Source organism: Crinia signifera, chromosome 3 (genome assembly GCF_055691185.1).
Source record: "Crinia signifera chromosome 3, ASM5569118v1, whole genome shotgun sequence".
NCBI lineage: Eukaryota > Metazoa > Chordata > Amphibia > Anura > Myobatrachidae > Crinia > Crinia signifera.
The window spans coordinates 88,934,552-88,961,701 of NC_139219.1; the positions used below are offsets into that span (position 1 = coordinate 88,934,552).

The 27,150-nt window shown below is 42.7% G+C and overlaps 1 protein-coding gene across 3 annotated transcripts in view; it reads left to right on the forward strand.

The window, feature by feature from the left end:
• ADGB (androglobin) overlaps window positions 1–27,150 on the forward strand; it is a 282,215-nt gene that overhangs the window by 111,853 nt on the left and 143,212 nt on the right. For 2 of the 3 annotated variants that reach the window (XM_083176187.1, XM_083176189.1), the window contains 3 exons: window positions 732–873; window positions 11,967–12,018; window positions 20,967–21,108. In XM_083176187.1, coding sequence (XP_083032313.1) covers window positions 732–873; window positions 11,967–12,018; window positions 20,967–21,108 — 336 coding nt within the window. The remainder of the gene's footprint in view (window positions 1–731; window positions 874–11,966; window positions 12,019–20,966; window positions 21,109–27,150) is intronic. The other variant, XM_083176188.1, reaches the window with a different exon arrangement.

The window sequence follows — 27,150 nt, forward strand, 5'->3', positions numbered from 1 at the left end:
GGGGGTTACATGCTCGTGGCAAGATGAGCTATTTGATCATTTCCATTCTTGTTGCCGGTTGGAATTACATGTTTGTTGCCGTTTTTGTATGATAATTGCCAGGGGGGTTATATGATTGTTGCCAAGGGGGTTTACTTGCTCATTGCCTAGGGGGGGTTACTTGCCCATTGCCAGGAAGGATTGCATACTCGTTGCCAGGGAGGATTACATGCTCCTTGCCAGGGAGCATTAAATGCTCAATACCAGGGGCTGATGGCGCACAGTTCTCCAGCATTTCCAGAATCTGCACTTCAGGGAAGCGCTGGGCATGCTGCGCTCCAGTTACAGACACTAGAGGTGCAGGGGTACCTCTAGCATCTGTCTCCTTTAAGGTAGCGGACATTTTTAGAGGGCCACAGGGTCTGATTAAACTTTATGTCTGGAGCTGAGGTCAGTAAATCTACATCGCACTCCAACAAAACAGCATGCCTCTTCGCCTTAAACACCATCAGCCTGTTTCCTAACTGGGAACTCTAAACCACTCTGCACATGAATTGTACACTTAGCATTGCTTACCATGCAATTCTGAATTAGGCCCATAGAAAGAGATTTGTACATTTATTCAAGTAAATAGCATTTGTTATGAATCAACATATTTGAAGGATCTATTTTATAACAGTGCAGATAAACACACTGAAAGTTTCAAAATGTGTTAATAAATAAGTTTTGTTTGATTTTGCCTTATTATTTAGACTTATTGTTACCACTACTCCCAGAAGAGGGCCCATGGCACCATTAAGTCTTACATCTGTCAATGAAACTGAAGAGACTTCCCAGGAAAAGAATGTGGATGTGAATGAAAATATTGGACTTAGTTCTGAGAATATAACTCAGGTAGTAATAAAACAATAGTGATTATTTAACATAGGGGATTATTCTGGTTCACTTGGAAAGGCACAATCACTCTCTAATGGACAAAACCATATGCACTGCTGGTGGGGCTGAGGTAACATGTGCAGAGAGAGTTAGATTTGGTGAGTTATTTTGTTTCTGTGCAGGGTAAATACTGGCTGCTTTATTTTTACACTGCAATATAGATATCAGTTTGAAGTCCACCCTTCACCCAAATCTAACTCTCTCTGCACATGTTACATCAGCCCCGCCTGCAGTACATATGGTTTTGTCCATTAGATAGTGATTGTGCCTTTCCGAGTGAATCAGAATAACCCCCATAGCTTTTTCAGTTTTTATTAGTTTTATTTTTGATGGGTGTGGTGGTGTGGGGATAGCCTCTTCAATAATGTAATTGCCTGGGAAAGCTACTTCTTTACAATTTATTAGGATTATTTATCCAAGTGCACATGGAAAGATAAATTGTTGTGACCTCTTCAAAGACCATGAGTCCTGCAAAAGGTTTAAAGAATAACAAGCTTTAAAATGGGATTACAAATCATTTTGCGTGAGTCAAGTTGAAATGGATAAGCCGTCTAGTGACACAGTGAAGGTGGAATGACATAGTTCAGTGAAGCTATTGATTAAATAATCCTCTGTTTTGCTTTGTAAAAGACACAGTCTGTCATTTTTACCTATATGATGTATGCTAGTTCTGATGGGCTTGTTTTATGTTCCATTCCATATATTTTATTCCACAGCAACTATCAAACCTGGGCTCTGCTGCGCTGCCGCAGCGGGCTGTCCTGGAAAATTTCCGGGCATACCATCAATATGAAGGTGTGCGGCAGTGGTACCTGCAGCTGTGCACCACTGGTGCATCACCTTTCCGGGCACCCCAACAGTTGCCGCTCTCCTCTCCCCTCCTGTCACTCCCCCTCGCCCCTCCGCTCCGGCAATCGTTTGCCGGAGATCCCCTGCCGCTGCACCCGCCGCCATTAGTTTAGTTAGATGTTCGGCATGGCTCAGGGGGACTTGGGAGCGCTTGGGAGTTCAGGCGCCCGAGTCATCCTGAGCTGCCCTGAGCCCGCCACCTGGTCATTATCTACTGTGAATGGCGGCAGGGGCAGCGGCAGGGGAGCTCTGACATACGATCTGGGGAGGGAGCGAAAGGAGGGGGTGGGGCCTACATGTTATGGTATGTTTCGCTGGGGCAGGACAGACCTGCCCTGGTAGGTTTGTCCTGCCCCAGCAAAACGCACCTCTCAAGGTGTTAAATGACCATATACCTGGATCGTATGTAGAGTGTGTGCCATTGCCATATTTAAAAGGGGGTATATTTAATAAAATAGGAGTTCTATTGAAGATAAGATGTTGCCCATTGCAACCAATAAGATTTTACTTCTTATTTATTTATCACCTTCTAGAAGATAATAGCTAGATCTTATTGGTTGCTCTGCCCAACATCCTGGGCGATATTTAATAAGATTTATTTAACATGGGATGTTGCTATGGGAAACCAATCAAATACTATCTATTATCTTCGAGAAGATAAATGAATAAGAAGACCCTGATCCTGATTGGTCGCCCATAGCAACATCCCATGGAAAATAGAACTCCCATCTTAGTAAATGTACCCCCTAGTGTTTAGCTGGCATAGACCAGACCATTGAACAATAAATATAATATATGTCAATGAAACCAATATATTCTAATATAGCAATAATATTTATATATTTGCAGTGCTGTAACTTTTACTCTAACATTTTTTTTTTTTTTGAGTAGAAGCCACCAGTTATATAAAATTTCCGCTTCAAAATTCATTTTTTTGCTGTGCTCCTAAATGCAGACCATGAGCTCCCAGTGAGCTACTTCAGTGTTTAGAGCTGAGAATGTCTTCGTCCTTGGAGGATGTGGCACAGCTGCAGTGTAATTCACTGTATACTGTAATTCACATGCAAAACCAAGGTTTATTTTATGAGAAGATATTCTAATGTACTTCAAGGGGTACAGAATGTGCATTTGTGAAAGCCTTTCTATATTATCGGGTGTCCATAGAGCCCTTTTACCTGTGCAAATTGTTCAGACAGCTCGTTAGAGGTGGTAGAAATGAGAAATCTACTTTTATTATAACATATGTTGTGCCATTTGAGAAATTCACAAGGCAGAAGCAACATAAATAAAAGATCAACATGTAGCGTTGTAGCATTTGAAATAGATCAGCCAGATGTTCTATGGCACCATAAGACATCAATGGTGCTCCAACAATCAATATTTTAAGTGGAAAAATATATATAATTAATTAATGAGTATCACAGTTCTAAGATAAGTCATAGAGTCAGTGCTTTAAGTCTGTATATGCACTAGCAATAAACCATGGTAGGAGGCATGGACATTTCTGTGCCCGGTATGAAGGTCAGTGGCGTAACTACTGTAAGGCAGCCCCAGCAGCCGCTTGGGGGAGCAAGCAGCAGCAAGGTTTGTGTGGGCGCCGGCACCCGCTCGACGCACTGACATGCTGCTGCCTGCCACTGCCCATTGACTGAGCACTGGAGGCGAGTCAGCCGCAGAGCGGGTGGGGCCATTGCAGAGATGTCAAATTCCCCCCACTGATTCAATTGACTGTACACAGAGCCGGCTATTGGCTACTGTGTACAGGATGGGGGGGGGGGGGAGTGGATGGGTGTGCTAGGACGGCCTGGGATGTGTCGGAGCCAAGGGAAGCAGCATGCATTATGCGTGTGACGTCATCACGTCACATGCTGGGGAAACATGCTGGAGAGGAGCCTGGAGGGGGGGAGGGGGGCGCCACAAATATTTTGGCAGGGGGGAGCAAAATGTATAGTTACGCCACTGATGAAGGTTGTGGTTTTTAGTGCAGATTACAATAAATAGATAGATAGATAGATAGATAGAGAGGCACACACCCAGGTGTCAACTGTGGTGGTGAGGTTGGCGGGCTGTTAATGAAGAGTGCGCACCAGGTGTCACCGCACTCGTTGACATCTCGATATGATAGATAGATAAATATATAGATAGGAACAAACACAATAGAGATCACAAAACACTGGGTTATTAGTGCAGCAACTGAGGTCCAGCCTTGTGGTTTCATTCAGACCTGTTTGCTAGGCTGCGTATACTCGCACCCTACGAACAGGTAAGTGCCTCCCCGCCGAACTGCTGCCCTCCCACCGCCCGGAGTCCACTTGCTAGCATGTGAGTGGCTGTGTTCGCATACACATCCACTAGCATGCCGCCATATGGAAGAGAAATCATTTGATGGTCGCTCACCGAATGACTTCTCTTCTATCTGCTCATAAATATCAGTCAAGACTCACTTTTATTGTGGCCGGAGATGGCTGGATTTGAGGGCGGACTTTCGCTTACCGCGAGCGTACGTAAAACGTACGGTGTGACGGGCCGTACGTACGTTTCACAGACCTAACCAGAATAAGGCCCTTTGTGTACAAAGATACACACAGAAGGCACACATTGGTCAGTAATCGACCTACTGAATAACTCTATGGCCGCAGAAAGTAAGACCTGGAACCATTACAATTGCATATAAGATCACATTTGCCAGCTGTGACAGGACCCTGAAAGTGACAGGACCTGAAATGGTTACATAACATAACCAATATTCCATTACCTCCCACAAAGGTATCTGGCTCTCAATCACATTGTGAATACATCCTCACTTCAACCACCATCACAAGACCTTCATGGCACATACACAATAGAACTTATACGCATGTTCAGTGGCAAAAAGAGAAATCACTCCATGCAAAAAACATGAACATTGCGGTCATATCCCAATCAGGCCAACTGTTACCTCAGAGTATGTGCTTTTGTGCGGTGAATGCAGAATATGAATACTATTAAACAATGCAATAATATTGCTCCACAAAATGTCTTGTTTCTGCACTGCCGTGGAAAATGTGGCACGTTGGTGCCTTTGCACCACTCTCCTCCTATCCTCTGCCTGTATAAAATAATCAGCAGAAGTCTAGGCACATTGGCTGGCAAGGTGGACAGTACAGTAGCTGCCATTTTACACCTCAGAAATGATTCCCCATTCGCATCAAACTACTGGAGGTATAAGAAGGAGTCTTTGGAAGCAATTTGTTAGCTCTGAGAAATAATCTGTCCAGACACCCATGTGTAATTCTTACTGCAATGCAAAGGTAAATAATTCCTGTAGTATAGACAAATTAACCTTGAGCTGTCATTCAGTCAGACTTTGCAAATGCAAATATATATTTTAAATCCGAGTCCCATAGAGATTATAGGTGACTCATGTGCCGAAACCAATATGTGACTCATACTTAGTGACACTTTGTTTTGTAAGTGACAAATTGCTAATTTTCTTTTATTGTGTCACATATTAATTAAACATTAGAATTAAATATGGTTTCACCAATTATTCCATTCATTTCTATTACTGAAGGCTACATTCTTATGGTAATTAACAATGAAAATCCTGAGCCTACAGTATGAAACGCTAGTGGGCAGACTGGAAGATCTCAATTGTATCCTGTAATCGTGTTTCCTGTACATTCATCAAGTTGTTGGCTTACTGCAGAATCCACTGTTAATTAAGAATGCATAATAATCTGTGCTTTAATAATTGGTGTCATTAAAAAGATATTGTTTGCTTAAAGTCACGGTTTTGTAAGTCAAGTACATTATCTTTTAGTGATAAATGTAAATGATGCATGTGTGTGTGTGTATATATATATACTGTGCAACCAGCGCACACACGCGCGCACGGTCACCATAGAAACCCGAGGCCGGACAGCTACGTCACGTCGGGAAGGGAACAAGAGCGCTAGTCACAGTGAATCCCGTACCATTAAAAACAAAAAGTACTTATGGTTTTTTGATTTATCTATTTATAATGTTTTGTGGGGATATGTTTATTACATGTGTAGCAATCTATTTATGATATTAATTGTACTTAAACACGTGTATGTTTCTTTTGTGATATTGTATTGATATTGCTCGTATGGTGTGTACCGCACCTTGTCTTCCTCCACCAGTACTTTTTATTTTTAATGGTACGGGATTCACTGTGACTAGCGCTCTTGTTCCCGTTCCGACGTGACGTAGCTGTCCGGCCGGTTTCTATGGTGACACTGGCGCGTGTGTGCGCTGGTTGCCATGGCGCCTGGGAGCTGGCGCGACGCTGTTGGATGACGTGGTACCGGGAGCGCGGGAAACGTGATCCTGGTGTACACGCTGGTGCTGGGATATAAGGTGAGTGTTTCTTATTTGATTTTATGCCTGATGACGATTTGACCAAATAAAATTGAAACGTTGCTGAGACCTGCATACGTGATTTCTTGCTTTGGAGCCGGGTGCTGCTGCTACTGTTATTTTACAGTTGAAGGTGATATATTCATCCCTGTGCATGGGGATACAGCGGGCACCGGCCACAGTTACCTGCGATTATTGGGGAGTACCTGGCCACGTGGAATGTGTATTGGTCTTTCCCGTAGCAGGAGAGGGATTGTACCTGGCCTAAGGCACCCTGAATTTGATGTGAATTATCCTGTGTTACCGCTTCATCAGTGTTTCTGACGTTTAGTCCTGCTGTATGTACTATGACTGAAGGAGGACTCGGTGTGGACACACCATTGGAATGTATCAATTTGGCGAAACTGACTCAGGGAGTGGCCGTGACATTTTCAGAATCGGAGGCAGATGATATATTATTTAAAGAGATTTTTGATGATGCCATAACTAAGTCACCTGATCTGATCTACCGTGACTGGTTGAAACTTAAACAGAAAGAATTGGACTTCTTTTACCATGGGGTTACACTTACAGATTATTATAGGGAAAAGCGTATACCCCGTGGCTTTAGGGTGAAAAATTGCCCTACGATTGGCCATCATAATCTGACGTTCTGTAAGCGCTGGATAGGGGTGCTGAACAAATGCAGCTATGACCTAATGCTCCTCGTCATAGAGGAGGCGGGACGTGAACTTAAAAACACACTTGAGAAACTGTCTGCATTTGAGCTGATTAACAAACAGACCCTTGAGGCGGACTCTAGTACTGACTGGTGCGAAAGATTAAAGACACAATTAGCAACATATAAAAGAGATCTGCTACTGTATAAACGCCAGAAACTGGAGAAGGTGGTATCAGATTATGAACGGAATAGTGTGTATTTATGGACCAACTCTGATGTTCGGGGGCGTGGCCAGAGACGGAGACGCGACAATCGCCAGAGCAGCAGACATAATGTTCGGCCTGGCGAGCAGTACACCACCAGTGACTCTGACTATGGCTATGATCAACACAGCGGCCCTTCCTCCTCCTCCCAATCGTCAGTCCCTTTAGGGGTACGAACCCGTACCCAGTTATTAAGAGGAAACGACACAGAACAAGGAGGGGGTAGGAAGTGGCGAGCGAAGAAGGCGCGGAAGGCCGCCCTTGAACAGGAGGCCCCGATAGTTTTCAACCTGTCATCATATCCTCTCTCATCTCTCATCATATCCTATCTCCCCCAATGAGACTAAGGTACTCAGTCGTGGCCTATCATTTGTACCTACTAATAGTTTTTGTGACTTTAATTGGCAGGTTGAGAAATTCCGTTTGAATAGACAATTACGCTTGCGTGAACATTTTGCTAAAAAGCAACCTACTACTTGCAGTGATAGTATTGTGGACAATGAGATTCCTGTGCAATTGCGTAAATTATTGCCTAAGTCTAAGTTTGACCCTCTGTCAAATAATACATCCATTAAAACTTTTTCCAGAATGTTGGAACGCATGCTGAGTATTGTGCTTTAAAATCATTGGCCGATAATCCTGATATCATCATCCGCCCCGCTGATAAAGGTGGGGCGGTGGTGATACAGGATTTGGGCCCATACAAGCTGGAAATTGAACGCCAGTTGGCGGACGGTGCTGTATACCAACTTCTGTCTAAAGATCCTTCGGGAGTGTACAGTACTATCCTTAAAAATATGGTGAAACAGGCAGTCTTTGATGGCCATATTAGTGCTACATTGGGTGAGGCTTTAGTCCCTGCATGGCCAGTGACACCTATCATCTATACCCTCCCCAAAATACATAAGCACTCTACTGTACCCCCGGGTCGGCCCATTATAGCGGCAAATGACTCCCTGTTTCAGAATTGTGTGGGGTTCCTCGATGCTGTTATGCAACCGTGCATTAGAGGTCACCCTCGATATATACTGGACACTACCACCTTCATTAATGGTCTGCTACAACTAGGGGATATTCCTGTGGGTAGTCTATTGTGTAGTGTGGACGTGTCCAGTCTGTACACTGTTATACCGAATACAGAGGGGATACTTGCGGTTAGGCATTTGCTCACCAATAACCCTAAGTATGTCGGCCCGCCCATTGATTTTGTGTGTGATCTGCTCCTTCTGCTACTTACACACAATTATTTTATACAAGACGGGAGGTTCTACCTCCAGAAATCAGGGTGTGCGATGGGGTCGAATGTGGCCCCATCGTATGCCAATTTGTATATGTTTAGGGCAGAGGAGCAGATCTTTTTTGATGATCCCTATGTGTCAGGCATGGTATTTTGACATAACCAGTCGACATCCCCTTTGAAATTTACTTTTTGTACCAGTGAGACTAAGGTCAATTTTCTTGATGTGGCGGTGAGCCTGGCACATGGTCGGATTGTTACTAATTTATTTAGAAAAGAAACTGACCGTAATACTATGCTTCATTGTGCCAGCTTTCACCCACAGCCACTGAAGTTTGGACTTCCATTCTCTGTTTGTTCGAGCATGCCGAATTTGTAGTGACATCAAGCAGGCAGAAGAACAAATTGAGATTATGATTGGCAACTTCCTGGTAAGGGGTTATGATCTACAGTTACTTCAAAGAGCTAAGACCAGAGCTATGTCAATTCCTAGAAGTGAGCTGTTGAAACCTAAGGATAGGACTGATAATTCCACTAGGTCTAAATTGCCATGGGTGAATCACTATAGAACTGGGAGTGAGCAAGTACGCAGAATTGCCAAGAAACATTGGCCTATTCTTGCCTCTGATGAGGACCTCAACCTGTCACCTGTTGATCTTATGCCCTGCTATACGCGGGGTAAGAATATTAGGGACTGGGTCGTCCGGACGGACGTCACACCACGCAAGGATAGGGCACCTGACTGTTCCTTTTTGGGGAGACGCAATGGCTGTTTTAGATGCCTTAACTGCATTACATGTAGAAGTCTTACAGTAGGCGATAGTTTTTGTCATCCATTTTCTGGAAAACGCTACAAGATCAGATTTAAAGTGACATGCACCACACGATTTATTGTATATTTAATCTCCTGTCCGTGTGGCTTGCATTATGTGGGGAAGACGGACAGGACCCTGCGTGAGAGGATGGCCGGGCATCGCATGGCGATTCGAGCTGCCCTCAGTAGCAGTACTAGTGACCAGCCTGTGGCAAGACATTTTGCACAGGCTGGTCACAGTATGGCTAATCTCAAATATATAATTATAGACCATGTTCCCCAAAAGTTAAGAGGTGGCAATCGCTCTCTTGCACTCCTCCGTTGCGAGTCCCGGTGGATCCATCGACTACGGACGATGGTACCACATGGACTTAATGACCATTTAGGTCTACATGCTTTCTTATAAGCGGTTGCTTGCCCTTGTGAGTTTTCATATATTCTTGTATTTTTTCTTATGGTTTTTTGATTTATCTATTTATAATGTTTTTTGGGGATATGTTTATTACATGTGTAGCAATCTATTTATGATATTAATTGTACTTAAACATGTGTATGTATCTTTTGTGAGATTGTATTGATATTGCTCGTATGGTGTGTACCGCGCCTTGTCTTCCTCCACCAGTACTTTTTTTTTTTAATGGTACGGGATTCACTGTGACTAGCGCTCTTGTTCCCGTTCCGACGTGACGTAGCTGTCCGGCCTCGGGTTTCTATGGTGACCGTGCGCGCGTGTGTGCGCTGGTTGCCATGGCGCCTGGGAGCTGGCGCGACGCTGTTGGATGACGTGGTACCGGGAGCGCGGGAAACGTGATCCTGGCGTACACGCTGGTGCTGGGATATAAGGTGAGTGTTTCTTATTTGATTTTATGCCTGATGACGATTTGACCAAATAAAATCAAAACGTTGCTGAGACTTGCATACGTGATTTCTTGCTTTGGAGCCGGGTGCTGCTGCTACTGTTATTTTACAGTTGAAGGTGATATATTCATCCCTGTGCATGGGGATACAGCGGGCACCGGCCACAGTTACCTGCGATTATTGGGGAGTGCCTGGCCACTTGGACTATATATATATATCATACCTTCCAACATGACCCTCTCCAGGAGGGAAACAATGCCCTGTTTCTGGACTTCCATCTGAATGAATAACTGCCATCACCTGTGTTTAAAACCACATTTCTTATCAATTACCCTGTTCAGCACAGGTGATGGCAATCATACATTGAGAGGAAAGTCCAGGAACAGAGCATTGTGTCCCTCCTGTTGGGAGGTATGATATATACAGTATATATAAAGCAGCACTCATAGCCTATTCATTCAAATAAAGGCTTTATCATTTAACTGCAGTTATATTATGATTCCTTTATTTGAATAAAAATACCTATGAGTGCAGCTTTCTATTGAGAACTAATGTGGTAAATAATTTGCTTTGGGAGGCGCCGTGCTGAAGAGGCGCTCTCCCTGCCAGTGGCGTCACTAGGGGGGTGCGGTCCAACTCCGCACCCGGGTGTCACCCTTCAGTGGGGTAACACCAAAAAGAACCACCCGCACTACACTCAGACGTCAGCTCATTCCGTCGTCCGCAGCCACACCTGCACATCCCCGCCACTCTACACCCCCGCTGGCAGCTTCTATTCACCCCAGCCAGCCACTCTCGCACTTGCACATTGTCATCATCCTCCATCCCATCCCCCCACAGTGACGCAAGCAAACTGGCAGCATCTGCTCACCCCAGGCGACCACAGACACACACCCCCACCCCCACAGTGGTACCCCCAGGAATCAGACTGTGCTTTGCGCTGCCTGTGTGGAGCAGCAGCCAGATACAGTATGGGCCGGGGTAAGTGCCAAAGCAGCCAGCGAAGGGGGGGGGGGGGGAGTGTTAGAGCACAGCTGCTTGGGGGGGCACGACACAGATCGACGGAACAACTGCTGAGCGTTTTCTCCCTAGACCACCAGGGACAAATAATTAATAGATCAACTGCTAATTTTAAATTTTAATATGCTTAACTAAAACCACACCCCATGCATGTGGCATAATGTGTTATAGGCATAACGGTGTGTGGTATAATGTGTAATGTGCATTACAATGTTTGACATAATGTATAATGGGCAACAAGGTGTACATTTTTGACGCGCCCGTTCGGCGAGAACTATCCCTGGTTTTGTTTTGTGTGTGTGGGGAATGGAATGTGTGGAGCAGAGACTCCAATTTATTTTCTGGCACAGGGGCACTAAAATGTCTAGATACAGCATTGCGGCTACTAGGCACATTATTTGTATAAGAGGCCCTACTACTATGGGCCTATATATACTTTTATTCAGAGTGCGCCTTTGGCAAGCGCTGTCTCTTTGTAAGGTATTGGAGGGCGCAGATTTATAGTTTGCAGGGGGCCGCCAGACACCCTAGCACCGGTTCTTCTAAAAGCATTAGAGTGCCGAGTACCTACATTTCTTTTATATAGATTGACATGCTGCTGGCATTTGAGTTGGCAAAAGGGAGCATTTATTCTGGCTGTGCGTAAAACATTGGATGCAGTGTCACTGGCCCTGGTCAGCAAAGTAACCTGAGGATTACTTAAATGTCTGATGGCCGAGGAATGTTCACACAGTTATTTTGAGGCAGCTTCTCTGATCACAGCAGTGGGTGACAGAATCCTACAGTGGGAGTCTTTTTACACAAGCTGCCTCCTATGGCTTCTGTATGTTGTCGTACAGGCGATTTATACAAAGAGACAGTGCCAATACCATAAGCGCCCACCTCTGAATCAGCCCATAAGTGCCCATTTGTGGGTGTTTAGTTTTGTGCACAATAGAGGCAAAGTTGCACAACTTTAACAAAAAAAAATGTTTTTTTTTCCCCCAGCAGGTAAATTCTACCGGTCAAGATTCTCTGCACAGATCAGATAACATAACAGGTACAGGCATGTTGAGATCTTTAATCATATCACATGTGTGACAAATTCTAAGGTTCCAAACTGCATATGGTCTACAGCATAGGGCTCCCCACCCCTAGTCAAAACGTTTCTTGGATAAATAAAAAAATAATATGGTAAATTGTTCTTTTATATATTTTTTTTTTTTTTTTTTTTACATGTATCCACTTGTGATTTGCTCTAAATAACATATTATATTATTATTATTATCGTTATCATAATGCTGTGTTGTAATACTACATATCAACAGCGTGCATATTTAATCATATTTGTGTCTCTTAAATGCATTCTGCTTATACGATTCTGTGTTTAACCAATACTAACCTAAGACCGGACTAACTAACGTGTGCCCGGAACTACTCCATCTGTGCCAAATCTTTGTGTAAGTGTTCGTGCTATTTCTGCCCATATATACATACTTTTCTTGTTCCATTGTGAAATTAACTAAATTAATCCAGGCTACATGTTCTGGTCCATGGTAAATTGTTCTTAACTGTCACCCTCAGGTTCAGTTATGTGGTGGGGAACATAGCTGTGGATCTAATTGCCCATACATTTTATGATTGGCAGCCACCAGCACTGGTTTTGCCTATCACTTTGAGCAGCCGGAGGCACCCCAGAGTGCCTAGGTAAACAGTTTGTGAGGAAATGATCTACAGTAAACCACTGGTTGTCACATTGAGGGGTTAAGGTACTGTAATGTAAAGAGATGTTGCCCATAGCAACCACCAATCAGGTTTTATAGGATGCAATAGAGAAATAATAGACATAATCTGATTGGTTACTATATACAACATCACCTCTTCATCAAAGCTTTAGCAAATTTACCCCTAAGACTCTATTTGTCAAGTAATTAATTTTTTCCTCTGTAAAGTATTGACACTTTATGCTACAGTAGCATCACACTGCCCATCCCGCTTCCCCCATATGCTACATTTATCTATATCTAATAAAAGTATTACCAGGCAGTAAAAGGTCCTGCAGAAATCTACCTCTCTGTCCTTCAGCACCAGCACAGCCAAGTTGGTCGGACTACATATGCACTGTAAAGAATATAACTACTGCAAATACAAGATTGGTCTTAACACTAAGATAAGTATAATGCCATCCAGATGAGAAAAAATAAGTTTCCCTCAACTCTGTAAATTGCAGAGCTGCAGGCTATGGAAGCTGCAGGCACGTGAGAAATGAAACAAAATATCAGAAAAATGCCAAATCTGTATGTGGAGTTCTCCAGTTCTCCAGCAAGGCTTCATGCATTATCCCAAGATGGCCAACACGATCTTAATTGAGCATATGCAGGGACCATCTTGTAGAGACCTTAAGAGCAACATTGTAGGAAGTCTCATATCCAGTGAGACCTGCGTTTAACTGCTGATATAAATGCATTCTGCACTGCTATGTGTTACCTACCTGTTACCTACGTACACTCACCAGCTGGTAAACTGTATGACATTCTGCTCTGCTCAAGCTTTGCTCCATCAATGTCAATAACAGTTAGCATGGGTGTAACTACAACTTTGTGGGCCCCACAGCAAAATCTTGAAATCCTCCCCTCACACACACGCACATTTTCACTACAATCCCCTTATTCCCCTTTCACATCGCAAACCCAGTTTGGACGCATTCACATTAAAACCCGGGTTGCCCATTATACAGAGGGTGACCTGGGTTTAACCCTTCTTATAACCCGGGTCAAAATGCCTGGTTGCTTATAAGGTTTGTCCTTTCACAACGCACGTCGACCCGGTTATTTTGTCAATTTAAAAGGGGTGTTAAAGGCAGAAGAAACAAAAAGGGGAGAGAGTGACAAAGAGGGAATCAGGAAAGAGAGAGAAATGGAGAGGAACGAGAAAGAGAGGGACAGAGGGGGTGATCATGGAGAGAAAGGGCTTCATGGAAAAAGAGGTATCAGAGAAAGGAGTGAGATATAGAAAGGTGGAGGAGCAAGACAGCGAAATGGAGTGGTGTGAGCAGGAGTGAGAGAATGTCTGGGTGGTAGAGAGAAATAGGGGAGCAGGAGGGTGATAGTGTCAGGGAGAGAAAGGAGGAAAGACAGAAAGAGAGAAAGGGTGTCAGGGTGAGAAAGATGGAGAGATAGGGGATAACATGTATTAAGCTTAAAAAGTTATAAAATGGAGAGTTATAAACCACCAACCACTCATCTCATAAGTGCCATTTTTCAAATACAACCTGTAAGATGACAGTTGGAAGCTAAATATTGGTTGTTTATCAAGAGAACACACCCCCTTGCATGCATCTGCTAGCTGGAGAAATCACCGACCATCGAATGATTTCTCCTGCCTTCGCAAAGAGAAGTCAGTAAAAATTGACCTTTTTTTGCGAGCGCTACGAAGAAGACAATGCGGGCAGCTGACGTCCTGTGATGTCAGCAGCCCACCCCCAGCAGGCATTGCCCCCCCACCCACGTACCCATGGAAACACCCTACGCTTTCATGGGGACGCCCATAAGACAATAAGCGTTCCCACCCCCCCGGCCCTCCCTCCCCTCAACAAATGGGCTGAAGAATGTGTAACTCGCTAAAGCTTTTCATTTCAAGGGTCTTTACATGCGCAAATATGCGTTAGGGAAAAGGATGGGTGGGAGAGAAAGAGTTGTAAAGGGAGAAAAGAGAGAGAGGGAAGTGTTGGCAAAGAGGTGGGGTGGATAAAGATAAGGAGGAGAAAGAGAAAGACTAGGGACAGATAGAGAGATAAAGATAGACACTAAGGGCAGAGAGAAAGAGAGAGATTAGTGACAAAGAGATGGAGGGGGAGTGAGAGAGAGAGGGTTGAGAAAAAGAAAAGGGGAAGGGGGAGAAAGAGCAGAAAGAGAAGTGAGGCAGAGGAGGGGTGCAGGGGGTGAGAAGATATTTTGGGGAGACAGCATGAGGGAGGTGAAATGAGAGTGTGATGGAGAGAGAGAATGAGAAAGAGAGAGGGGGCCAGGAAGAGGAGAGGTTCCAGGAAGAGAGGGTTTCATTGAGAGTGAGAGACAGTACCAGAGAGTGAGACAGTTAAAAAGAGAGGAGAGAGACAGGGGTATGGGAGGGGTAGGAGAGAAAAAGATAGGAGAGAGAGAGGTGAGACAAATGGAGAGGGTGATATAAAGAAAGAGAGGATAAAAGGGGAGCAGGGGGAAAAAGTGAGAAAGAGGAGAGAGACAGGTGGGGGCAGGAGAGAGACAGGAGGCAGGAGAGAAAAAGTGAACACAGAAAAGAGAGAAGGGAGGTGTGTGTGTGTGTGTATTGGAGGGGGGAGCAAGGGATTGACATGGTCAGATTGTAACTCCTAATTTCATTCCCCCCCTCCCAGGTTGCAATGTTTACCTTGCTCTATCCCCCTCTCCATCTTCACTGCAAGCAGCGCGTTTCACCTGCAGAAGTAGTGGCATATATCGAGGAGTTGAGCCTCAGCCACGCCAGAGAAGAGTCGGAAAGGGGAGAGAAGAGGTTGGATTAGCTGGTCCTCCTCTCCATTCATTGCGTAACCACTGTCAATGACGGGAAGAGACAAGGAGGGAAGGGGGGTCTGGGAGTGGGTCCAAGGGACATCGGCACCATTCAGCACTACTTTTAAAAAATGAAATAATAAATACATATTTAAAGGTGCAGGGGATTGACTCCAAGCCTCCGGGCCCCATAATAGATGCTTTCCCTGTACCCTCCATAGTTACGCCACAGACAGTATTGCAGTGCTTGCTTTATCTTCAATAAAACCACTCCACTGGTTAATTAACTGGGCTGTTTATAGCAAGCCATCCGTTGTGTTTACAGATTTCCAACAAAACAGAGCTTTATCCAAATAAGCTAGAGAAAAGCATTTTGTTCCTTTTATTAATAGAATGTACCTCAAAGCTCACAACATAAAGCAAAATGATCTTTGCATAACCTTGACTTTGTATCACTCTGCATTCTGTGTTTAATACAGAAAGTTTTTAGAATTCAAATGATTTATTTGCAGCATAATTGAGACTTTACAAAATAATGTGCACATTCACTGACAACTAAAAGTGTGTGTGTGTGTGTGTGTGTCTGTGTGGGGGGGGGGGACACACAACGACTTTGGGGGTGATTCAGGCCTGGTCGGCCAGGTCCAAATTTACTCCCCCAGTTGATGGTGCAGGTTGCGCATAGATGAATATGCTCATGTGCGAACGGCCTCCTGTGTATCACACTCGCCAAGGAGTACGCTTTGTGAAGGGAGGGAAGGAGGCAGGCAGGATGCTGGAGCAGGGGAACGTCGCCATGCAAACGTTCCCCATCGAATGCAGGCAAGTCGATGCCTACTCGGGTTAGGTGGCTGGCGTCACCGGCCATCAGTGCCAGCACTGAATTCGGCCATCTCCATTGGAAATAAAAGTCAGTCTAGACTGACTTTTATTTACAAACGTGTGGGCGAATATGTGCATGTGCATACCCCCTGTGCGAACGTATTCAGGGAGCATCACATTCCCCATAAAAATGCTGGGCATTCCCCTGCAAATGCAGGCAAGTCGATGCTCGGGGTGGGCGGCTGGCATCACATGATGCAGCGCCCGCTCTGAATTCGGCCATCTCCGTCGGAAATCAAATAAATTGGTGAGTGCCTTGGTTGCACAAATTCGAAAATTGCACCAGTCCTTTGGCTGGTGCAGGTTTTCTGCCTGACCACTACATATGTGCATCTGAGAATGCAAACACTTGCATTGACAAGCTTGCAACACTCTTATTTTACTCTTATTGTGGCTCATTCAGATATGGCTGAAGTTGTTATCTCTGCTGCTACCTTATGCAGCAGGAGGCACCTCTTACAAGTAGACACCTCCTGCTGCAATAGAGATCCAAACTGCATCCTAGGACGCAGCATCTCATCTCATTTCCTCTGCGATGTAAATCCCTGACCTCTTCCCACCAACTAAAATTTGGCAACATGCCTCAGTTTTCACAACAGTAGGTCTTTTCCGCCCACTCCTGATAGTCTGCTGTCATCCTGCTTTTGATGTCATAAGCAAAGCCTCCAAAATTACACCCGTTAACCCCCACCCCCGGTGAACAATGAGTAGGAGCCCCAGTGTATTGCTTTGCCCAGGGTCCTACAGTGCTCGTAGGATGGCCCCACCCAATGGCTCATTTGTGAACAACAAACAATGCAGATTTGTCATCCTGCTTTGGATGTCATACACAAAGCCTCCGCCAATAACATCTGCTAACCCTTCCACCCTGTGGGACAATGGGTAGGAGCCCCAGTGTATTGCTTTGCCCAGAGTCCTACTCGGCTCTTAAGATGGCCCCACCTAACGTCTCATTTGTGAACAACAAACAAAGCAGACTTGTCATCCTGCTTTTGATGTCATACGCAAAGCCTCCGCCAATAACAACTGCTAACGCCCAGTGGACAATGGTAAGGATCCCCAGTGTATTGCTTTGCCCAGGGTCCTACACTGCTCTTAAGATGGCCCCACCCAATGGTGGGATGTGCACCTGCTTGTTTGCCAAGTGTTTTTAATGGCGTACATACACTTTACACAGTGTAATTAATCCGCACTAGCTGTTGGGGGTTAGCAGATTATTTGTACAGCATATTACATACTATATCATGGAAACAGTAGAAATGGAGCATGTCTCACATAATTCTACTTTACGTTCACATCACTAAGACATGAAAACATTTTATTTTATTTTTTTACATAAAATAAGGTGTAATTTAATGTATTTATGTATGTGAGGGGACATTGTGGGTAAACTTACTAGGCTCCCATGTATCGGCTAAGAAGCAACTCCACTATTTACAGATGTAATCAGGTCTGTTTAAAAAAAAAAAATCAGTTTATTTACTAAGCTGTCGTGTTCTCAGGACTCGTGTTTTCTGATGATGCAGTGATTCGTGTTTGGCTGCCGAGTTTGCCGACAGCCAAACACAGCAAAACATGACGCTCCCATGGATCAGTCAGATCCGTACGATGCTTCTGTATATAAAATGTGAAAGAAAGAGTTAAACAAAAATTTTAAAAATGGCAGAGGTCCCCCTCCTATGTATAACCAGCCCTGGGCACTTTGTGTCGATGCTGGTTCCAAAAATACAGTGGGATAAAAAGACGTATTGGATGTTACGAGAGACTATTTCCGATGCTCTGAAAAAGTCGTTCCAATTTGAAAGCCAGAATGTCCAACTTTTGTTTTTGTGGACTCAACCAATCTAATATTTTGCGACTTTAATGCTAAATATGCAAATCGAATGTGACTTCTTTGGCTTTTTAGACCAGGAAGCATCTGATTTATTTGGAGCAAATGGAATGTGACATACATACTATAACAGTTGTCCAAAAGTAATAGGAGCCAAGTTAGTATCACAGAAAACAGCTTTATAAAGTCAGACATAATTGGTTTGTTTGGGTGAGTTATAATTGTCAATATTTAAATTAAAGTATAAAATTAAAGCACATTTGTAATAAGTAATCATTTTAAAAATTATTTCTAGCCCTAAAAATGCAAAATATAGTTTGATTTGTCAAAATACTGTAGCTCATGAACTGTAGCTGTAATTTTTCCATATTTATTACAATTAAATGCATGCTATACACATTGGTATGCTAACTAGATGCACAAGCAGCTTTTGCTGATTATAATGATGTATAGCATACCCATATTCTCTATGCTTATTTTGATATTACCACATTTCAAAGTAAACAGTAGCATTTCACAATATAAGACGTAAAGGATTAAGCAGAGGATCACCGAAAAGATCCAAACATACTGTATCTACGTGAAAATAGATTGATATTGATATTTTGTAGTAAACAAGTTTTATATTTTTTTTTTACCAAACAATAAGTAATCAGAGAAAGAGCATAAAAATAGAACAAGTTTTATAATTAATAATAACTATCAAGAGCCAAATATACGCAGAAAATATATATATTTTTTAATTAAAATAAGAAATATGAGGAACAGAAAAAAAATAAAGGAGGATATTATTTTATATCAGAACATTTTTAATGCAGTTGGCATTGACTTTTTGGGGCTGCTAAAACTGTCTCTACATACTTATTTTTATAAAGTTTTTTCAACTTTTTTTTACTTTTACATACAGAACCATACACAGATCTCACTGATCAATACATGCTTTTGCAAACTCAGCTAGAAAAAGGTGTTTCTCTTTTCAATTTGTATTTTGAGCTGAATTATTCGCAGAATATGCTGATTGATAGTAAATTTTTCATGTTCTCCTGGTGCCAATGGAAAGTCCTGCAGAGTTTGACCAATGGTCTATTGCAGTGGTTCCCAAACTGTGTGCCGTGGCTCCCTGGGGTGCCTCGGGACACATGCAGGGGTGCCCTGGGTTGGTGGTCCAGGATTATTAATGGTTCATTATTTATGAGCAAAACCAGTGCTGGTGGCTGCCAATCATAAATGGTGTACAAACAGAAGCAAATCCTGTCCTTTACAACATAACTGACCTTAAGAATCACATATAAACCCAGTCTAATTATTTTATTTTTGGCTTAGGGGTGCCGTGAAAAAATTCTAATACTCTAGGGTGCCGTGATTCAAAAAAGATTGGGAACCCCTGGTCTATTGATTTGTACATGTGTGTTTTACTATGATTATAATTTGTATTTGAGTAAACTCAGCAAATGTTTGTGCTTAGTTAATTTCCAAAATGGGTTTCCCGGAAGAGATGGCCACATTTGTAGCCATTTAATTTTAGTGGATTTACGCATATGGCTGACTTTAGTACCTGTGGTATGTTTGTGAAATTGCATTTATTACATTGCATAAATTAGGCTTACAAATAACATTTTCCTATTGAAGTGCAATTTAAGGACCATATTGTATCATGCTAAAAGATGGAGATTCTCTAAGCGAAAATTGCGGTAAAAACCCCGTTATCAGGGTTTTTATCGCATTTTGGGATGCTGTAAGCATCCCCCGCCGGGTTACCGCGGCGGAGGGCATCGCCAGAAAAATCTGGCGAAGCCCCATAGAAGCCAATGGGCTTCTACCGCATCCCACCGCCGCCCTGCAATGACCCCCCGCCGCCCCACACGGACCCCCGCCGCCCCGCATCGCCCCCTCACCTGTGTCAGGGCAGCACAGAGCTGTGCCTGCCCGGACCTGTGACCTCCTCCCTGCACTGATCCTCTTCCAGGTGCAGGGAGGAGGAGAGCCCGGCGCAGCAGCAGCAGCGCCGGGTGTGTGAGGGAGGGGGGAGCCGCCGGGACCTGCTGGGACCCGGCGACTCTCACCACAAAGGACAGCTCTTAACGCAAGAGCTGTCCTTTGCTATAATTATCGCATATGTTACAACATATGCGATAATTATAAATGCGAAGAGAGGCGAAGGGGGGCAGAGATTCTTAGAGAATCTCCCCCGTGGTCTGTTGTGGAATGTCCAAGCCATTTTAAAGATGATAAATGCTTACCCTCCCCACAAGGCAGATAAGGCGAATAATTACATACATCTGTTCCCCCACTTTATCTTATGAAATAATCGCAAAATAAATTAGCATTTTAACATTCCAATGCACTAAATTCCCATTTAGAAAAGAATACCCTTATATTTCAGCTCACATTTGTGTACAGGGTAAAGGCAGCGGGACCCTCGTTGGAGCTAACAGATTAAGCATTAGTGTTAATGAATACCTACTGTAAGTCAGTATGCTGCAACTGTATTGGTATAACAGGTATCATTAGCTTTATCTGTATAACAGTCAGAAAATGTGATTCCTTTACCTTCTATGAGAAAATGTCAGCATCTTTAGTAATAAATATAGGATTTGTTAAAGCGCTTATTTCCAAACACCAACATATCTCTTATCTTATGTCAGAATCACCTTTTGTATCCAGCCAAATTAACCAAGTATGGCGGCAGTAAACCTACAAATTGTTCTAATGAGAGCTATATCTCCAAGTCAATAATTCCATAAACATACGTTTTGTATCTTCTAGATGGCTTCAGTGAAATTGTCACAGGTGATTGTCACACAACTCAGGCAACAAATATTGTACAAAAAGAAGAAGGAATAGTAGAAATAAATCAAGACCCAAAGCAAACATGGATGGATTTTTCGGACTTTTTCAAGTGTTTTCAGTGAGTTTGTTGTATTTATACTAATACGTAAATAACATGTATTACCTTACTCTGTAGTTCTCTCCTGTAGTGATTTTGTGTTTCACTCTTTCTTATGTTATGTTATGCTAACAAAAATGACTTCGGAATGGTGAGTTTACTGTTAAGCATTATTATCAAGCAAATATACCAAGAACCTGATACAGACCTGATCGCTGATCTGCAAATTTGCAGATGGCTGCAAGTGGTTAGCTGACACACAGACAGAGTGACATGAAAACTAGCCCTGTGTAAATCTGCGAGAAAATTGTGAAAAACCAATATCCTGATGCACATCCATACACCGGCTTCCTTTCCAACAAATTGCAAGGGGATTGCGATTAAAAATGTTACTTGTTTTGTTGCTAATTTTTGCTCACGCATGCACGCAACGATTCGTATGCATGCGCAGTCATTCCATAATCGGATAGATTGCGAATTTGCACAGCATCAATTAACACTGCCATCTGTTCTTAATTGCCATTAAAGTCACTAGCTTTTAACTTTGTTCCTGAATATTTGTTACCAATTTTTAATTTTGCTGCTCAGTATCACTGCACTTATTCTATATACATTACTTATTACGGTACTTATGTAGTAGATGGGCGCCCAATTTGCATACGTAAGGTAACTTAGGAAAATCGCATCGTGGACATTTTAAGGGTCGTGCGATGCGATGTGATGCGATTTTCTTGTACCCCAGTTTGGAAACCACTGCTATTAATAATAATATGTGTTCTAATTGCAGATATAGGCATAGAAGTGCATTAGTATATTCTGTGAACAAATAAATGGATATCAGTCTTTCTCCCTTTGATCATTTAAAATAATGGTGGTCAACATGATACACTACTTGGGCCATTTGAACCATCAAAAGGCCTGTACATTGCTGTACATTGCGTCCAGTCTCAGTACAGTTTACAAACACCTGGTCTCCTCTTTTTTTCTCAGCTGACAGCATTTTCTCTCTCCCATTTTCTCTCTCCCCTGGAGTCAACATATTGCTGACTCCAACAATAGTAAGATTTAAAAAAAAAATAGATATTTGAGGTATTGTTTTTGCTACAATTCCCCATTTCAATCACAAAATGAGCGCTCGTAGGTTTCTACTGGGGCCACTAAGATACTGACTTTACAGCCCCAGCAGCTGTGTCCTGGCATCTAACAATGGTACATTCCTCCCAAAAGAATCCCTTTTGCCATGCTATACAGTGACATGATTTTTCATAGTCTGATTTGTAGTCTTCATGAATATTCCCCCTTAATATCTTTCCTGGGGTAAATTCCCTACAGATCGATGTTGATCAATTTAAATTGGCTTCAAATCTATCCACATGAATGTAGGTTTTCAGGATCTAAAGCACACATTGACTAACAGACTATTTTTTACATTATTATTTTAAAAGCAATGTAAAAAAAAAAATCATCTGTTAGTAAATGTGTGGTTTAGACCCTGAACATTGATCTTCTGGTAAAATTACCGCCTATTCATTCATGATCTGTAGGGTGTTAAAGCAAAACATAACTGTTTTCAGTCCCACCCATCGCGTATAACTTCACAGGTATACGCGTCCCCTCGCGGGGGTACGCTGCGCTCGCCACGCTTCGGGCTCGGGGGCTCGCTGCGCTCGCCACACTTTATATTCTCAACTTCACGCCGACGTGGATAGTAGGGGTATGAAGGTCAGAGGACGCGTACCGCCGCGTACCGACGTGTACCGGGGGGGGGGGGGCATATACAATGAGAAATGGGCCATATTGGCCCATTTCCCATTGTTAGCTATGTAAAATGTGCTTAATCGCGTCCATCGCATCTTGGCACAAGACCGACGCGATGAACGCAATTACAATGTTAAAAATATTTTAACATTGAACCCTATGGGAAAATCGGGTGGGTCGCGTCGCGTGCCATGTTAATGCACCCGACCGACACGATGGACCCGATTTTGCCTTTGCCGGCAAAATGGACCTGATTTCAAAGGAAATCGGGTCCATCGGGGGTAATCGTGTACCTTAAGTTAAGGTACACGATTACCCCCGATGGTGGCCGTGCTAGGAAACAAGTACCGGGTGGACAGTAATTAGGTCGACAGGCAAAAAGTCCACACATGAAAAAGGTCAACATGAATTAAATCAACATGGTCAAAAGGTCGACAAAAGCAACATGTTGACATGAGGTTTTCTTTTTATAAATATTGGTGTCTATGTTGAGCTTTGCTCGCCAAGCTTCAGGCACTATTATATTCTCTCTGTATATCCTCATGAATAATTTAGTATGAAAAAAAAAACACCTCATGTTGACCTTTTCCATGTCGACCTATTGCTTGTGTCAAACTCCTGACCATGACAACCTAATGTATGTTGACCTTTTACATGTGTCGACTTTTGATTGTCGATCAATAGTGGTTGACCAATTGAATATTTATCACATACCCAGTTCCTACTGTCCCTCAGAAAAAAATGTCTACTACGGGGGGCATTATGAAAGCTCGAAGAGAGATAAAATGGTGAGAGTTAAAGCACCAGATAATCAGCTTCTGCCTAATATTCTATATATATTGTGTTTGAAAAATTACAGGAGCCAATTGCTTGGTACTTTATCGCTCACAATTGTATCTTTCTCCATGCTTTGATAAATACCCCCTAAGGTTTTCTTCCTAATCTGTAAAAAAAAGCCAAAAACCTGTTATACTGTACCACTTCCTCATTGCCGTGCGGTTCACAGTGGGGTTTATTCTAGTTCATTCTTTCTGACAAAATCCTTCTTAGTTGGACAAAACCATGTGCACTGCAGGGGGGGCAGATGTAACATGTGCAGAGAGAATTAGATTTGGGTGAGTTATTTTGTTTCTGTGCAGGGAAAATACTGACTGCTTTATTTTACACTGCAATATAGATCTCACTTTGAAGAAAAACCCCACCCAAATCTAACTCTCTCTGCACAAGTTACATCTGCCCCACCCGCAGTGCACATGGTTTTGTCCATCTAAGAAGGATTTTGTCAGAAACAATGAACTAGAATAACCCCCAGTGTCACTGGCCCTCCAGGCCAAGAATCTCTAATCTCACCAAGCTACAGAAAGGCAGGAGATTTTAGCTGATATCCTCACTCTGAATTTTGGGGGGGTGTTAATAACTGTACAATATAATTATGATTTGCTAAGACCACAAAGTATGTTGAAATATGGGTCTTTGTAAAAAAAAACTGTATATTATTAAAAGTAGTATATTAAGTGCAAAGTCTTAATTAGATCTTTTTTCTTGTGCCATTTAGAACAGGAAAGCTAACATTTGATTGTTGCCAAGGGTAACATTATATTTCTCCTTTAGCACTTTCCATAAATGATCGTCATGATCGTTAAAGAAATAATGGCTTTCGTTTATGCTAATTTCAAAGGCAAAAGCAAATGCAAATAAATGTGTCTAAATCTACAGAAACTTTCTCCATGTTGAATTTATAGCATTTTCTGTTTTTCAATTTGTTTTAATGTCACAGGCTTTAATGCGCCATAGCTAAAACCTTGATTTTAAAACTTGTTAGAAAATAATGTGAGGTGTTGTCTGAAATGATGCAAAATACTATAGCAGCATCTTTCACCTCTTTCCCAAGAGCACGTACACTGTTCAATATTATTCCCTTTAATTATAGTTGACAAACATTTGCATTTGTATACAACTTTGAACACATTAAACCCAACACATCACACAGAAAACGTGTCCTTCACACTTACCTACCCCCAGGCTTTGTGCAAATTATACATGTTGTTAAATCAAACTATGAATAAAAGATTAAATTAAATATTGACAGCACGTCTTTAAATAACATCACAATTAACAGCTTGTAGTTTATTTCATAGTTACACTTTATGGACTGTGGAAAAAAAGCATCTTTTTAGTACTTGACTGTATTTTGTATTTATTGTCAATTTTGTCCAGTTAATGTCTGAATAGTTAAAATCCCCCATAACTAATACCTGCCCCAGTTTTGCAGATTTATTGATTTGTTCTTTCAGAAGTGCCTCATCTGATTCCTTATTATAGAGTCTTATAACATACCCCTATTTCAAGTTTACGGGAACTTTTGCTACCACAGTCTATCTCCGCCGACACGGCTTCAATAACGTCCCTTCAAAATTCATATGCTTTAATCTTGGTTTAAAGTTGGACCACACATAAAGGCAGACTCCGCAACCGCTCTTGTGTACCCTGTCCTTTCTGAAAAGGGCATATCCATCGATAAAAAACTTTTACTTCTTGACCATAGTTGCTTGCTAGTTGACCTCTGGCCGAGAAGTCTGACCAGTGCTTTAGGAACCCGAATCCCTCCTTCTTACACATCTCCCTCAGCCACACATTTGTCTCCCTAAGTTCCCTTTATCTCCCTGGTCTGGTTTGTGGTACTGGTAACATTTCCGAGAATATTACTTGGAGTGTCTTTGCCTTGAGTCTACAGCCTAGATCGCTGACATAATTTTGAGGACACCCCACCTACCTATAAGTCAGTCATTTGTGCCAAAATGCACAATGACTGCTGAGTCTTTCCCAGTCCCTCCCAATAATCTGTCCACCCTGTCCAAGATCTGCCGTACCTGAGCACCTGGGAGCCAACACACTGTACAGTGATCGCGGTCATGGTATAAGATTGCAATGTCTGTCTTCCTGATGATAGAATCCCCTACCACCAGGATGGTTTTGCTGTTCTCCACTATGCCCGATGGACTGTTCCTCTGGATGCTAGAGGAAACAGTCATGACCGGCCCCTTCAGGTCTGATGCACCATCCACAGTATCCTTGCGTGCGTATCTACTGTGGTTTGATAAATCAGAACTCCCCCCCCCCCGCTACCCCTCCTTACTGTTACCCAACTGCCTCCTTGTCCCTCCTTCTCTAGAACTGTACCATCCTGCTCGCTAACTGCCTCAAATGTTAGCTACAAATCGTGCTCCAAATTTGCAATCTCCCTCTGTGTGTTGATGGTCTTCTTTTGATCTTGGTTTCCAAGGCGACCGTCCGCATACACTTGGCACAGACATATGCATCCTGGATCTCCTGATCCATGTGTGCATGCATCAGGCAAGATATGAACTGAGTTAGATTGGTCACATCGTTTATGGTCATCCTAATGGATGCCATACTCTGTGTTTTTCTTGAATCACCGTTCAATAACCGCAGTTATTTGTGCAATGTTAAAGGGGCATAACTAGCAGTAAATGTGGTAGAAAAAGCAGAAGCACTGATAAGAGTGACAAACAAAATCTGCTCAGAACTGTCATGGCCATGATCAGGTGCTAGGCCTGGACTTTTGTGCCCAAATGTATTGCACATGTAACAGTACTGTGTGCTGTCATCACCATAATGGATGAGTGCATTTAGATGACCAGCAGAAGTGATAGCTGTTGACTAGATAGGAGCGCATGAGCCTAGATGTAGTCTGGGGATAGCAATTCCTTTCTTAACTGCACTATATTCTCTACTTTGTCCACAGTTCAGGCATGATTTTAGTATCATGATAGCTTTTAATGGCTGTATCCTGAATTAAAATAAACAAGAAAATACGAATGTATGAATATTTTAAAAGCTTCTGTAATGCAGTGAACATAGTGTAATTGTAACTTTGCCATTCACACTATTTAAAATTAACACCCTTATTATTTTGGCAAAAATATATCCATCAGTGATAAAAATGCTTTGTTGCTAACGGGGCCATGAATGTGCTAACTGATTTCCAAATGAGGCATGAGGTATTTTTTTATTAAATTTTAATTTTGATACATATTTTCATTGTCACTTTGGAACACATTTTTAGTGCTTTTATCATTACTTGGCAATCAGCATGCTCTACAACGTGTGCTCCCACATGCCGCACATACCCCACCCAGCCCCCAACTTTGGTTTGGTTGGTACGAAAAGAACAGACAAGTGAAAAGGTTTCTAGCTTTGGTAATAGTGCAGTAGTTACCTGATGGGATCTTTGGGGTAGGGTGAGGGGTGGGACATGCAGCAGTTAGAGCAGTTGATGAAGCT